The sequence below is a fragment of the Aethalodelphis obliquidens genome, unplaced genomic scaffold (genome assembly GCF_003676395.1).
Source record: "Aethalodelphis obliquidens isolate GAN/ISIS:26980383/991018 unplaced genomic scaffold, ASM367639v1 scaffold26, whole genome shotgun sequence".
Lineage (NCBI taxonomy): Eukaryota > Metazoa > Chordata > Mammalia > Artiodactyla > Delphinidae > Aethalodelphis > Aethalodelphis obliquidens.
Window position 1 is genome coordinate 6,071,917 of NW_020837970.1, and position 16,772 is coordinate 6,088,688.

Genomic DNA, 16,772 nt, shown 5'->3' on the forward strand with positions numbered 1-16,772 from the left:
TCATGTTGTAATTTGTATGGAATTGCACTGAATCTACAAATCAATATGGGGAAATTAATGTTTTTATATTAGGTATTATGTTCCATTTTATATAGTATATCTCTCCATAATAAAATCAATCATCTGTAATATTTCTTATAAAATTTTGTAATTTTCCTTATACAGGTCTTATAATTCGTTGTTACATTTATTCTTTGATACATAATATTCTTGATATTATTTTTAATGGTGTCCTCTCTTACACGACATTTCTGGTGGTCTGCTGCTGATATAAAAAAATACAACCTACATTTGTATATTAAATGTTGTGTCTAGCCACTGTTAAACTGTATTATATCTAGCAATCTATACTCTCAGCCTCTCTATCCACATTGCCGATACCTTAGTACAAGCCACTATCACTTCTCAACTGAATAACTGCAACAACTCGTAATTAGTCTCCTTGTCTCTAGTTTTGCACCTCACTCTGAAGTTAAGAATTCTTTACGGGTCTTGCTATCTCTCTGGCCTTGTATATACTGTTCCTCCTCTTTCCATCTCTTCATGGTCAACCTAACTTCTGCTTTTTCTTTTAGTTTCTGATTATTGTCCTCAAACACTTGCAAGGCTAGGTTAACTAGTCTTCTTGTGTGTAGAATATCACTCTTTGCTTAATCTTCTTCCATTTCTTACTATCTTCAATTTTTCTGTGTCTCCAATTAAACTAAAAACTTTGTGAGGACAAGCCTTCATCTTAATTTCCACATATTCCCAGAACCTATCACAGATCTTCTGACATATGGGAGATCAATACAAAATTGTTCAATGAATACAAGAATAAAATCTCACTTAGACTTAAAAGACCCATTTGAAATGGTATTATTTATGCCATTTTGCAGATCAAGAAACATACAAATCTGCATTTGTGACTCAAGAAATGTTAATCCATGCTACTACTTTTAGAACGGATGTTCAAAATATATGATGTTTTATTATAAAAATAAATTTTTTTTAATTTTAAACTTGTGTTTTAAATAACCATAAAACTACCACCTATAAATGAAATAAAGGAGGTCAAAAAAAGAATAAAACGTCAACAGTCAATGGCAGAAAAACTTACGATTAAAATATCAAAAGTATGATGATTTTTATTAGGGTAACTAACCATCTTGGTTTGCTTAGAGACACATGATTTTCAATGTTAAACTGGAGAAGTCTCAGGCAAACCAGTGGGAAGTTGGTCACTCTAATTTTCATATTAATACAAACACATTTATACAAAATACATGTTCAGACTGGATATTTTTAAATTTTATGATAAACATGTAAGAGAATATTTTGGACACGTTATGTTTTTTGGGTCATGCAGATTTGTACTCAAATTGCAGCATCACACCTTTATTATAAGCAAGTTACTTGGCCTCTTTGAGCATTAAAAAATATAAATATTTCCTGACGGCAGTATAAATCTTTTAGAAATTCTAGAACATACATTTTTAATGCAGAAACACATACCCAAGTTCACTTCCATTTCTTAAACACAAGTTTGTATTAAAATCCTTACCTGTGTTACTTCTTCCACACCAGTCATCTGGTACTTCCTCATCCTTTCAAATACTGAGTGATCTGCACAGCCCCCCTGTGGACCATACTTATGGGGATAGTCTAAAATACAAAGAAGAAATATTATTACTGTCACATGTTTAGGTATTACCAATTATCTTATAAACGAAAATTTAACTGTCATAATTAATGAAAGCCATAAATGCTTATTGGGTTCCAATGGGAAAGGCATTATGCTAGGCATTCTACTTTTAAAACCAGGCAGGTTCTGAAGTTCTCCTTCAACATCAATGGTCTCTAAGTTTTTGTCATATGAATGATTTGTGAATTCTAAAAAAGAACAATAATCATTCTTTATTCTGCGTTTAACTTTCCCAACCTGTCCCACTTCAGATATATAGAGCATTTTAACACTGCAATTTACTTCATTCTGTAACTTATAACTTTCCGTTCAAAACATTAAATTTCTTATTCTGCAAATGTACAAAGCTACCTCAGTTTGAACTACAGTTGGGCAAATATATCATATTTGGTTTGAATTCCTTCAATGAATACCAACTAGTCATAAGGGAAAGTAACCTAGAAACATGCTCCATGGCATAGTAAAAGCAGATTGAGTTTAAATTTCTTCAATGTATAATTCAAGTGAATGCTTTGTAAAGCAATAACTATTTTATTATCACTTGTTTTCCCTTTATAATTAAACAGTGATTAATTTAGCCTTAACTGAATTGTTTCTATTTCCAGACAGCTGTTCAATTTAGTGTAGTCATTTAAAAGTTTATTCCACTCTCTCAAAGTTCACATACTTCCCTTGTTAAGGTTCTCCTTAGTTCATGAACATATTTTATAATTCAATCTACTACCCATAATTAAGAGAACTATCAAAATAAAATATAAAAAAAATATTTTTTAAATATTAAAAAAATATAAAATAAAATAAAATATAGAGACATGGGTTAGAGGGGAAGCACTGAAACATCCTTAAGTAGCATATAGTTATAATGCACAGAATTATAATTAGAAACACTGTTTCTTAAGTAAATCTAGAACCTGAAGTGGACACTAGTGACCTATTTCACTGGAACTACTAACTAAATATCACAATACAAATCTAAACTGGCAGGTAGCAGGTAGGGGTTATGGACAACCTACTTACATTGATATAATAGCTCTGATTTAAACGTTAGTTTTCACCAGAGGTCAAGATTGCAACAGCTGTAAAATTCCAACCAATAAATGTGGAAGAAATGATAGCCTTAGGGACTTCCCTGGTGGCACAGTGGTTAAGAATCCGCCTGCCAAAGCAGGGGACATGGATTCGAGCCCTGGTCCGGGAAGATCCCACATGTCACGGAGCAACTAAGCCCGTGCACCACAACTACTGAGCCTGCGCTCTACAGCCTGCGAGCCACAACTACTGAAGCCCACATGCCTAGAGCCCATGCTCCGCAACAAGAGAAGCCACCGCAATGAGAAGCCCACGCACCGCTACGAAGAGTAGGCCCCGCTCTCAGTAACTAGAGAAAACTCGCGTGCAGCAGTGAAGACTCAATGCAACCAAAAATTAAATAAATGAATAAATAAATAAATTTATTAAAAAAAAAAATCAAGGGGGAACCCCAGAACTCTCCCTGTTCTTAGGAAGACATTCCCTTGACCCTCACTTACCTAAACACTCACAGCTATCTACCACTTCCTGCCTTGGGAACATCAAGACTATTTTCATTGGGGCTCAGCTTTTATAGTCATGAGACTACACCACCAAGTACTCCAGTTTACTATAAGTTTTTGCTGCCTCCAATTCACTACTTCCCTCTATTACCTTATTTATAGCTCCTAACTCACTGTCACTCTCTCTGATACCACCCCATCATAATTCTTAGTGATTTCAACATTCATGGGGATGATCCTTCCAATACACTCATCCTACCTTTTCTCCAACTGTCTTCTACCTCAATTTCTGAAACCCCTTCTTAATCTCAACTTCCTCATCCTACTTTCTTTCCACCACTCATCTTTTCAGAACATTCCCTTTAGACTCCAACAATCCTTTGACATCTCAAAAACCCTTCAATCCACCTATGCTACCACCCTGTTCACTAGTGGATATTCTCTCTCTCCTTATTCAGTTTAAATCCCATAGTCAATTATTATTATACTTACTCCACTGCATTTACCTTAAACTCCCTTGCCACCACCCCATTCCCAACTCTCCACCAAAACCTGTTTAAATTCAGCTCTCTACCTATACCACTCCAGTTGAATGGGGCTGGAGAAGCAACTGGTAACTATAACTATTCTCATTCAAAAATTATCATCTGTAACTTCAAGCAGTTCCTTTATGCCACCTGACAATGATAATGTATTTCCAGAGTCCCTTCTCAATCCTATTTCATGTTTAACTACAGGCAGTCCCCACTTTACCACATTATCACAGGCAGTAAAATTGACCATGCAAGCTGAAAGTATGCAAAGTGATCTTAATAATCAATGGGGAAAATTACAACTGCTCCATGACCTTCAAAATTTTTTGTCAAACTACTGAAACTCTCTTGTTATTTATAAATGTGTAGGGGAATTAAAAAATAAAACTATGATCTATATAGTACACTCTAATTTAAAACATTAGAAACATCAAAGGACTTCCCTAGTGGAGCAGTGGTTAAGAATCTGCCGGCAATGCAGGGGACACGGGTTCGAGCCCTGGTCTGGGAAGATCCCACATGCTGCGGGGCAACTAAGCCCGTGTGCCAAAACTACTGAGCCTGCATGCCACAACTACTGAAGCCCACATGCCTAGAACGTGTGCTTCACAACAAGAGAAGCCACCGCAGTGAGAAGCCCGCGCACCACAACAAAGAGTAGCCCCTGCTCGCCGCAACTAGAGAAAGCCCTCGTGCAGCAACGGAGACCCAACACAGCCAAAATTTAATTAATTAATTATTTAAAAAAAGAAACATCAAGAATTAGAATATTTAAAAGAACTAGTGTTTTGTTTCTTTGTAAATTGTATCTTATATATCATAAATTTTATATATGCTTCAAAATCTGTCAGCACAAAACTCTCCCAATAGAAAAAAAGGAATCGAGTATAAAATGTTTCCCATATACTTTCAAAACTTCTAAAAGAGCCTATTTTCCCTGGTCACCACATTAACTATGAAAATGGACAATGACATTTTCCCTCTAAAATTACGGACAATATAATCCCCATTTCTAGAAAAAGCCTTTGTTCAACTAATGAATAAGCCCTCATTGAGATGCTAAATCATAGGATGCAACTGTAGTTCCCCTGAAAAGGCCAAACAGCATATTCTTTCACAAAGAATGAGTCATTGGCGTAGAATATTCAGCTTATTTAAAACAAAGATCAGCTTTAAATCTAAGGCCTTTCTTCCAGTTCCTCTGCATGCCAACCTCTTGCTTCTGTTTTGTTGTAGGAAGCACAGATATAAATAATACATATACTGTGATACCACCTCAAGCAGGAAATAGCTCTAGTTAACTCTCAATCATCCACTCCAGGAAGGGGGAATATTTACAGTACAGATCATCTGCCCAACAGATGTGTAAAACACCCACTTCTCACTACAGACTAACTAGACTAGACTTTATCTCCTCACTACTCCCAGCAAGCCATCCCTCCCTCAACGTGACTGCCAGGTTAGGAATTTGACTGCAGAGTCCAAAGCTTTAGCTATGAGATAACTCTCTAACCATCAAAACTTGGTGTAATTCCTCCAATGACACACTATGACTCACTAAATTCAATCAAATGACCCAACTTTTATGATATTCACTGAATTTAAAAGACAGTGGTTCCACAGACAGATACTGTACCAAAAGTTGATTTGCTAGGTATCTGAAGGGTAGGTAGGTTGGGTCCTTGCCCATGAAAATGCCACTGACTCCCAAAGTTGCCAAAAATCCACAAGGATTCATTGAGACAGTAAAAAGACGAGCAGACTTTTTGTTTTCTTTAAGGAGAGATGATGGGTGTGGAGGAATGGACGGATGGGCCAAGCAGCCCCCAAATACCCTTCCCCCTTCCAATTGCAGTGGACAGAGGTCCCTTTCTCCCTAGTGCCCCTTCCCCCACTCCCCACAACCAGTCTCTGTTTGGGGAGGGTGGGGAGAGCAGGGAGAGAAGGGCATAGTATGAAGGACAGTAAGCTAAAGATGGTCCCCTTTTCAACATGCACTCACAACCCTGCTCTCACAGGAAACAGAAACTCAGAGCTGGTCCAGGCATGTCCCTTCCCACCCTTGTTTTTTAAGAAAGGTTAGTGTTGGGGGCCAAGGGGATCACGGGTATCAGGTCAATAGGAGAAATGTTGCTCTATTATTCTGATCAGGAGACTGTAAAGTGCGTTAGGACAGAAACTTGGCCCTGTTCATCACTGTATCCAATGTATCTGAAAGTGTCTTGTACAGATTAGACACGCAAATGATAAATAAAATAAATTTATTAAGAAAAAAAAAATGATAAGACCTAAAGGGCTATTCACCAAAATGCTAACGGTGGTGGATACACTTCATCTTCTACTTAATTCACAAGCAAAAATATCTATTTTATATAGTCATTTGATAATCAGAAAAACCAAAAATATTTCCAGCTTTAGAGGAAAAGTAGTTTGGAATCATCAAATTTTAGAAGAAATAAGAAGTATTAATGATCTACATACTCACTTTATAACATGAAGAAAATGACACCCAGAAAAGGTAAAGTTACTTACTTGCATGAGGTCACAAAGCTATTCTCAAACTTCATCCTGATTTCCCTTCAAACTACTTTCTCATACAAATGCCATGCCTCAGTTCTGACACATTACCTCTTGTGCTTTTTCCTTACCATGTCTCCCACTAACTTGTGTGATCTTAAGCAAATGAATTAAACTCTGCAACAGTTTTAACTAGTTGATCTACAAGGTCACCTTTTTTTAAATTTTTTTTCATTTTTTGGCTGTGCCACGCGGCATGTGGGATCTTAGTTCCCTGACCAGGGATCAAACCCACACCCCCTGCATTGGTAGCGCAGAGTCTTAACCACTAGACCGCCAGGAAAGTCCCCTACAAGGTTGCCTTTAAGTCCATGATTCTGCAGGGGAACAAAATTTGCCACCCCATGTCTCTCTCTGGCATAAGGATTATTTTAGACTGATTATTTTTAAGAAACAGAAGACTCAGGAAGTCTTTCTTTTTACCTGCCCTTTAACTGCCTAGAAGAATTTAGATAAAGGGCCTGGTTCAGGAACAGCACTATCAACAGAGAGATCTACAAAGAAAATGGGCTAGGTGTGGTAGGAGGAACTTGGCAGGCCCCGGAGACCAAGTCCTCTCTGTGTCCCCTTGTCCCTGCATGGCAGAGCAAACATTTGTTTACCCAACATTTGCTTTTCCATCTTCCTATAATTGTTTTCCTCCTCCTTGAAGTACCAAACCCCTAGCCCCTTCTCCTCTCAAATGCCATATAAACCTCAGTTGCCTACCTGGGGCCTCATTTTTCTGATGGAGACCTCGTACATACATAATTAAATTTGATTTTCTCCTTTTAATCTGTCTCATGTCAATTTAATTCTTAGACCAGCTAGAAGAACCTAAAAAGGGCAGAGGGCAATTTTTTCCTTCCCCAGCAATTCTAAGCCTCTACAGTTGCTGAAAGCAGTAAAATCCACATCAGTGAGTTCCTAGTCTAATGAATATAAATATAAGATAACAAGGTTGCTTACGGAGATTATCTAATCTCAAAATTTATAAACCATGAACAGAATTTAACATTTTTATAATAAATCTTGTATCACAATGTAAAGCAGCTCTTTACAGGGCCCAAGTCCTAGACCAATGTCCTCAGACACACCCACAAGGTCGCTAGCATAAACGTCAAGCATTGAATTGTGCTAGAAGAGATGTGAAAGACCTAGTTTTAGCGCCTCTTATCCCTAGTACATACACACATATATACTCAATGCTACTTCTACTAGTTTTTCTGTAACTCATCACTCATAAAAGTTGAACCTAAAATGTAAATTTACTCTATTTTTCAGTAGGGAAGATAGCCACACTTCTGCAAAATCAACAATGATACCAAAAATAAAGCCTTAGCTTTCTCCTAATCTTTTTTTTATCTTCACAATAATTGTCTTTACCATCATTAAGTCCCTTGACTTTAGCCACCTTTAAACAAGTCTCTACTAACTTACGATGTAACTAAAAAGAACTGGAGTAAAAGCCAGGAAACATGGATCCTTGCCATGAAAATACCTTGCCCAAGTTGCTTAAGACTCTTTAGGCTTCAGTTTCCATCATCTTCAAACTTAGAACTAATTCTAGTCCCTTTTGCAATCGTAATAAAGTTACAGAATTCCGTTGAATTCAGAACTACGTCAATCTTCTGGTCTATTCCAGAAAACTCTATTTTCCATGAACAGTTTGCTGATGAGGTATGATGAAGAAACAATGCCCCCCAAAAGAAAATCCCTATTTTTTAAATGCATATGCTTGTGAAGTCTTAATTTAAAACTTTCAAATTCATTCTTCTTACTACCACATCAAACGTCTATAAACTTTTTCCAAACTCTCAAAACATATGACTTGACAGTATAATGACAACTTATTAAAAACTGCATCTTTAATGCAATATTCAGATGAACAATGAATTAATTTTCTTATTCAATCTGTTTGTAAAAACATCTCAAACACTGCAAAACACAATCATGAGGTGATATTTCTCGGAAAAAAAGAACAAAATTTCCAAATATAATTTTACTTTCTAGGATGAGTTTTAAAGCTGTTTTACAATATAAGAGGTTTGTTATTTTTAAATAATCTTATGTTTCTGAAATGATCATTATGCAGCCAAAATATTTTCTATTTATGTTTTTTAAATAAATATATACAAAAATATATATTGGGTTGGCCAAAAAGTTCATTCAGGGTTTTCCGTAACATCTTACGGAAAACCCTGAATGAATTTTTTGGCCAACCCGATACATATGGTAACCAATCAGAAAACGTCTTGATCTAAAGTGTTCGTAACTTGAGTCTTATTTACATAAATAAAACAAAATAAACTTTGACTGAATAATATGAAAGGGCTGGGCATATTTTCTCCAAATTCTGCAAAAAGAATTAAACCCCTCACTGTCTCTTTTTAATCTGTTTTTTTAAATGTTTTCCCAATTAAATATCTCACATTTCTAATTAAATATTTTTCAAATAGCTACCACTTCTCACAGGCTTCTCAACTTTTCTTCATTTGTGCCTGTGAACTACTTGGAGAAATTATATTTCCCTAGAGATTAACTCAGAAAAAAAAAGCAAAAACAGAGTCAACAATGGCACTAAATTCTTATATTTCTTTTAAATACTGTTACTTTGCTTAAGAAAATTAAGTATTTAACATCAATGCTAAGTAAAACATGTGAATTAAAACATACAGTATAGAAATTAACCAATAAACTTGTATATCCTATGGGAGTTCTGAAGTCATGGGCACTTCCTATCACAGTCTTAAGCGATTCTGCTACTGAATTATCAATCAGAACACTCCATTCCTTAATCTTTCCGAGTGTCTACCACAGTTTGTCACAACTCCATACACATAAGCACATTTCCAAGCTCAGACTGGACCTTAAGCACATATAGAAACTTTCCACGATAATCCTCAGAATTTCCTGGTACCTCTGGAAGAAAAATGTGACAATCTAACAATGTCAGATTTGAACAATGCTAGCCATTATCAATACTTTCCAATTCAATTCTTTCTTTCCTCTTTTCCTTCTATCCTTTGTCCCTCCTTTCCACTAACAGTGACACAAAAGGTGTTGAAAATCTTAGTGACTATGACAAAACTCAGTTATATCCACAACTTCAAAAACACAATATGAAACTGATTTTTTTTAATGTTTATTAAAAGCAATATCCTGAAGTTTCACAAACGAAGAGGCTTCTACCGGAAGGAGGCCTTCACCTTGAAATGGTTAAGTAAAATTTAACAGTCTCAATTTTTCAGAGCAAGAAATAAGGGGTCTTCCCACTGAAGCACAAGAGAAAGAAGCGATAAGTACAGTTACAGCTAGCACACAGGCTGAAAGTAAGAGTAACCTACTATTGATACAATACTATGAGGCACAGGCAAATTCAAGCTCTTTGGGCTTTCCTATACCACCCAAAGGAAAATAAATAATCTGAAGTGAAGGAATAAACCTAAACACTCTTACTCTACGGCTTCATGTATTTACTTAAAATATCTTTTAGTTCAGAAACAAAATATTTCTTTATAAGTACAGCATGGGAAAATTGCTTAGAACTTTGCCTCTCAGAAAGGTAGTATACAAAAGGTGCAAAGGTCCACTATTTACAACTAATGATTCCAAGCAATCATACAGTCAGTCATTCCTAAAAGCTATTCATATTACTAAGACTAGCAGTATAGTTTATGGGACAATGTTTTTCCCAGTTTCTTAAAATAAACTGGGCCAAGAGGCAGAGGACTAAATGGTATTCTTACCCTGTCATAATTGTTCACACTTCTATGTCCTAGAAGAGAGTGTTTTTTACCACCTAAGTATAGATTGAACAAGTATGAATTTTAAGCTGATAACTACATGTAGTTATCACCTTCACATCTAAATGGATATCAAAGCATCTAGAAGTTATTAAATATTTTCACTGAAAACTGTATGTTCTGGTACAGCACCAGAAGCCATTCCCTAAGGTTCTCCAGAATATCAGTATCATTTTCCATGGTGATTTCATATATTCATGCCTAGAGTTGCAAAAACAGTATTAAGATGAGGGTAGCCAAACTCTCATCAGGATTCCTATCCAAAGTTGGCGTGCCTCCCCTGTCATTTGCTTCCGCTGAAAATAACAAATACAGGGACACCAAATTCACTCAAGCATATACACAATGATCTAAACAGCCATGCAGTACTTTAGCTGTAAAAATAAATTATTGGCACTTAAGCAAATTATATGAAAATAATAATAATAATATTATTATTAAATAATAAAGGGACATCCTCTGTCTTTTAATTAGCTGTGAAATAAAGCATCCATTGCTAGATATGTTAGGGAAAGAATTTGGCTCTAAACAGCAATAGATGCAAATGTGTGATTTCAGGGAGGCTTACAGATCTCAGAAAAGACCCAGAAATCCTTGGAATAATGGCAGTGAGAATTTACAGCTTTTTTCCAGGAGTGAAGCAGAAGACACATGGTTAAGAACACGAGATCCACAATCAAGTGGCCTAAGTTTTCTAAGGCTTAGTTTCCTCATCTATAAAGTGGGGATAATATGTGTGCCTATATACCTCACAGGGTTATTGTGAAGATTAAACAAAATAATGTAAGCAAAGAACTTTGTATGGTGCTGGTTATACATCAGAGAGAAATAACTACTTGTACTACCACTAATACTATTAGAACCTTAGGTATTCTACACAGAGAGGTTAAAGGGCCAATTAAAAGTAAATTTAGGGCTTCCCTGGTGGCGCAGTGGTTGAGAGTCCGCCTGCCGATGCAGGGGACACGGGTTCATGCCCCGGTCCGGGAGGATCCCACATGCCACGGAGCGGCTGGGCCCGTGAGCCATGGCCACTGAGCCTGCGCGTCCGGAGCCTGTGCTCTGCAACGGGAGAGGCCACAACAGTGAGAGGCCCACGTACCGCAAAATAAATAAATAAATAAATTTAATCTAGACAAATACCATGTGGTTTCACTTACATATGGAATCTTAAAAAAAAAGAAAACAAAACAAAACAAAACAAAACAGAAACCGAGGCATAGATACAGAGAACAAACCAGTGGTTGCCAAAGGGAAGGGGAGTAGGAGGAGACTGAGCGAAATAGGTCAAGGAGATTAAAAGGCACAAACTTCCAATTATAAAATAAGTAAGTCGTGGGGAGGTAACATACAGCATAAGGAATACAGTCAATAATACTGTAATAATTTTGTATGGTGACAGATGTTATCAGACTTATCGTGGTGATCATTTCATAATGTATTTAAATGTCAAGTCACTATGTTGCACACCTGAAGCTAACATAATATTGTATGTCAACTATATTTCAATTTAAGAAAAGTAAATTTATCTAGCCATCCTCTAGAAGAGCGGTAGGCAAACAACAGCCTGCTAGATATGAGTCCTTTTGTTTGGCATGAAAGCTAAAGACGGTTTTTACATTTTCAAATGGTGGGAAAAAATTAAAAGAATAATATTTTGTGTCATGTTAAGATTACATGAAATTCAAATTTAAGTGTCAGTAAGTTTTATTGGAACATAGCCATGCTCGTTCATTTACATATTTCCTATTGCTGTTTTCATACTACAGTGGCAGAATTCAGCTGCAACAGAGCAAATATGGCCCACAAAGACAAATTATTTACTATCTGGACCTTTACAGAAAAAGTTTGCCAACCCTTGGTCTAGAATCTAGACTAGAGCAACTATTTAAAAACTAAATGGTTAATACATGGGTGCTTTCCTTTTGTAGTTAACTTGACAGATTTTCAGATAGTTTTTCAAAAGTAATTGTCTAAATCTGCAAGCACTAAAAATTCTGTTTAAGGCAATTGCTTCCCATACTCTTATCCTCATATCATTACATTTCCATTTACCAGAAGAAGTTACAAACAAAATCACTCTAAACATTGCTGTTTTTAGGCTCTAATACCACTACTGGCATGTAATAACAAGCAGAATGTGAAACGATCTCCTTACCATGAATATATGTTTACCAAGACAAGTAAGAGTTAAGCACTGAAATCAATGGTAAAGTTAAATGCCAAAAGGAACAGAAAACTAAGTTGCATCCAATGTCACTGATTCTGCAAGCTAACTCATCACCTTTGGGGAAAAAGAAAAGGCTGAAATAAAGGGAGATTTTTGAAAATTACTATAAGATGCAAAGTGAAAGAAATGCAATTATATGATGAGGAAGAAACAGAAGTACGAAAAAAGAGCAGAACATTCTTAAACTACATACAAGTAGATAAGAGAAGAAAGGAAACGAGAGAGAAGACAAAACAACAGAAATCATAAAAGGCAGAATAAACACAGTTGAAGATACTTATAAGACATACAAAGTGAAGGAAAATGTTTGATTACAATATCATGGGAAGGAAATCATCAGTTCAAAATCTGTCAATCATTTCTTCCTCTCCTTTCTTTCCCAAAGGTCTTGCTTGATTTTGAGAAAACATTATAGGGAAAATGTCGCAGGACTTTATTAAGTATCAGTGAAGAAACTGCTGCAGAGATAAATGATATCTGAAATGTTAAAGGAGCAAAAGAAACAGAAACTGCAGTTGGAGAACTTACACACCCTGATAGAGGAGGTAAACCTGCAAAATGATTAAATTACTCAGAAAATTACAAAGTAACATACAAATGAAGTAGATGATAATTCTACTGGCAGAAAGAAAGGAATTCATACTCTAGCTTGTGAAGGAAGACTGTAGCTTGGAGCTTGAGGAGAGTCTAAAATACCAGGAGGGGAAATTGGAAAAGGAATCAAATAGGGATGAGCAAAAATGTGCACAAGTAGCATTAACGAATTTATGATTTAACAAATAGCCAAAATCATAAATGTATTCTATCTAGAATAATTATGCTATTTTCTATAGTAATCGAGCATTAGAGATGACAAGCAAGTTGGAGAGACTTAAATACAGAAACGGTCAGAGCTGATAAAGCAAGAAGTCGACATGGTTAATACTTTCCAGTACATTACCAGGGGTGCGAACGAAATTACTGACAACAAATTTCTATATGTAGAAAGGAAAATGAAGCCTGGAAGCTGCCAAATAAGGAAAATAGGCAAAAATTGATAGACTACTCTTACTACAGTCAAAAATAAAATATGAGTATTCAAGAGGCCTGTGAATTAGAGGAATGCATTTCTGGGTCATTTCATTACAGCATTCTCGTGATTAAATGACTATGGATATACAGACAATGGCAGAATGAAAAGGGGAAGTCTAAATACATTTTCTATTCTTAAAACACAGAAAAAGAACTCTCCCAACAAATTACCATCATACAAAGACCACGGTCGAGAACAAAATCCATAAAGATAAATCTGAAATCTTACCAAGCGGAAGTCATTTCAAGATTCCAAAAAGAAATACTCAAAAGGCTTAGAAATTACAGAAATATCTAAAATATTCTTTAAATACTATGCAAATATCCACACTGAAATTTACATAAGAAGATGATGCTTCAGTAGGCCACACACACAAAGGTGTTACAGCATTAAATGACTGGATGATACCACAATATAGAATTTCCAGTTCAATCGGAGTTGGTTGACTCATAGTTCAAATAGAATTGGTTGTAGCATATCAACAAAGTAGTACCAGCACAGACTGACAATGATATTGTCTCAACGATATAGATCCATTCTTTAATTGAGATTTTAGTTGTGAAACTATTTTCTAGCCTGATTAACAGCTTAGGAAAGAAAACAGCTCAGGTTTCATTTGTCTCCACATAGTTTTAACTATTTATATACTCTTTGCAAAATTTAAGTACTTACTAATATCATCTTCATGATAAATGACAGAGTGAAATGGCAGAGTGCGGTCTTTAATATATCTCTCTGCTGGCTCAACATAAAATGTGCCACCACGAGTCTGAATGAATCCTTCAAATCTTCCATCAACAACAGACCCATGGCTAAAACTTCCTTCTTCACCTATTAATGAAAGCCACAAACTCTTAAAAATTTGATTTGCACATGAATGTTAAATTCATTCTCCTTTATAAAGCCATTCTTGTGTATTGAGAAAAAAACTAAATACAAATTTACCGGGGAAATTAATTTTCACATGAAACGTATCAACCTGAATATGAACAACAACTGGAACTTAGTTAAAATATATACAGTATATATATAGTAACAACAATGAAAAATGGAACATCTGTCTTGCTGACAATCAAATTCCCAGAACCTAGCACAGTGCCTGGCATGCATGCAATAGTCATTCAAAAAAATGACTTAAATAAACTTAGAGGCAAGCAGATACACTGATAAAATATACACTTTCAAAATAAAGATATTAAAGTATCTTTTGAAATTCTACTCTAATTGCCATAAGAAAAAAAGTTCCTTTCCCACCTAATATATTCTGCACGAACCTTTTAGCTTCCTTACCACCAGCAGGTTTTATAAATACATTTTAAAAATAAGACAGTATTAAATATTTCAGAAGCAATTTGAACAAAATATGCCAATAATTCTTTCTGAGATATTGGAAAAAGGTTCATGATAGTATCCCATCAATTATACTTCTTTAGGGAAAGAAAATTATAAGAAAAAAGGTAGTTTTGTTTTTTAATACAGTCATAAAGAAAAGCTGAGTACCAAACATCAAATGATAAGAAGAGGTGGGTAGTTAGGTGAGGGCTTTAAAAGTTAAATTTGCCATTCAAAAATTTCTCATTAAAACAAAAATCAGGCTTTCTGCAATTTCTAAGTTGTAGATTAACAGTAATTAGTTGACTTTAAGTTAATCATAGACTGAAGCTGAGTCCAAGACATTTGTATTTAAATGATATGATGTTTACCTGCAAACTCATTTAGTCTTGTACGCTTTTTGACTATCACCTACCAAAAAAAGGGGGGGGGGGGCGGGTGCTGGGAGACTACTAAGTTACTTGCCCAGCAAGATAAATGATCAAGAAAATAACAGAAAACTATAATCTAGTATTAGAAATCTCGACCTATGGAAAAACACTTTCCTTTTCCATTAAAGAATTATAAGAATACAAAAAAACTTTTAATTGTTTAACTATGCTTGATCTACAAATAAGAAATTTTAAGTACGGAAATGTCTCATTTACTGATCATCATAAAAAAAAATAAGAAACCTTTCTCAAAGCATTTAATTTTTCAAGTCAGGATTTTGAATGGAAATCTCTCTAATATGTAGAAATAAAATTTAACTTTCAGTTAACTTTAATAACTCTTAATAAATAGGATCATCTTGAGTATTTATTAATGTACAGTTATAACTCAATGATATTTTGCCCTTAATACCTACAGAAGACTTTGCTTTTTAAACTTTTTTACGACTTCCATCAATTGTTCTGTTCTCCCTACATTACTAAGCTGACAGATGTAATTTTCTATTGGGCTAATAAGTGTGCCCCCCATCTCCCTGATACCTTTTTAAATCTGGTGTAGTAAGAGAAATTCATTAGAATTGTGAACAAAAAGCAAATAGATCCAGAGGAAGGAAGGCCCTGGGAGGATTTTCCTATGAATGACGTTGTCACATTATTTTTGGCTATTAAGATAATCTTTACAGTTCGTTATAAAACATAGTTAAGTTACTGTTAATTCCTTGCTTGGAAGATCAGAAAATTATATAAATCATTAAAATTTTTTTAAAAACCTAACAGTTTGGAGGTAATGAGAGTCAAAACTTCATACCTTTCAGAAGTCAGACGCTGCATAATTCAATACTAAACATATATGTAAAGGTTGATTGAAGAATTACTTCATTCTTCAAAGCCCATTGCTCTTCACAATACACTCAAATCTCCCCAGGATTTATCCCATCTTTCTGAAATATTTGCCTATACTTCAAAATGCATATATTTCCTTGTATAGAAAAAAATTAAACACGGTTCTTTTAAGGTTCAACTCACCATAAATATGTCCAGTGTAAATATGAGAGGTATCATAATCAAGTACCGTATTTGATGTTTCCACCCTAAATTCATCACTAAAAAGGGAAGTGTCCCTCTTCATTCGTAGGTTGAAATGTCTGCAAACAGGGTAGGAAAGGAAAAAAATGAAATTAAAAGGATCCAAATTTAAACAATGATTTTTTAAATTAAAAAAAAGCTGCAAAATGTGGATTGTTTCACACAATTTGTCTATTTGGGAAATAACTGGCTAAGATTTTCTTATAAAAATTCTGCTCTGAAATTCAAGCTAACACTGTGATACAACTCACATACAATTAAACAGTAATCATCTAGGGATATATTAAAAAAATAAATGCCTACAGACTGATTCTCACATGGTGAAACAAGATCATTCCAACAGCAACTAAGTTACTTGAATATAAAAGCAAGCTTCTTGACCCAATTACTGTTAATTCACCACTACTTGTCTCCCCTCTCTAGTAATTCCACAGCTTTTCCATTTTCCCCTATAATTCACAACTCAGATAAGAGAATACATAAGGAAGTGCCATCTAATTAGATACTTAA

At 35.1% G+C, this 16,772-nt stretch overlaps 1 protein-coding gene across 2 annotated transcripts in view; it reads right to left on the reverse strand.

The window, feature by feature from the left end:
- ADAM10 (ADAM metallopeptidase domain 10) overlaps nt 1-16,772 on the reverse strand; it is a 111,957-nt gene that overhangs the window by 54,809 nt on the left and 40,376 nt on the right. For both annotated transcript variants that reach the window (XM_027123144.1, XM_027123143.1), the window contains exons 3-5: nt 16,203-16,321; nt 14,086-14,244; nt 1,544-1,644 (exon numbers count right to left, since the gene is read on the reverse strand). In XM_027123144.1, coding sequence (XP_026978945.1) covers nt 1,544-1,644; nt 14,086-14,244; nt 16,203-16,321 — 379 coding nt within the window. The remainder of the gene's footprint in view (nt 1-1,543; nt 1,645-14,085; nt 14,245-16,202; nt 16,322-16,772) is intronic.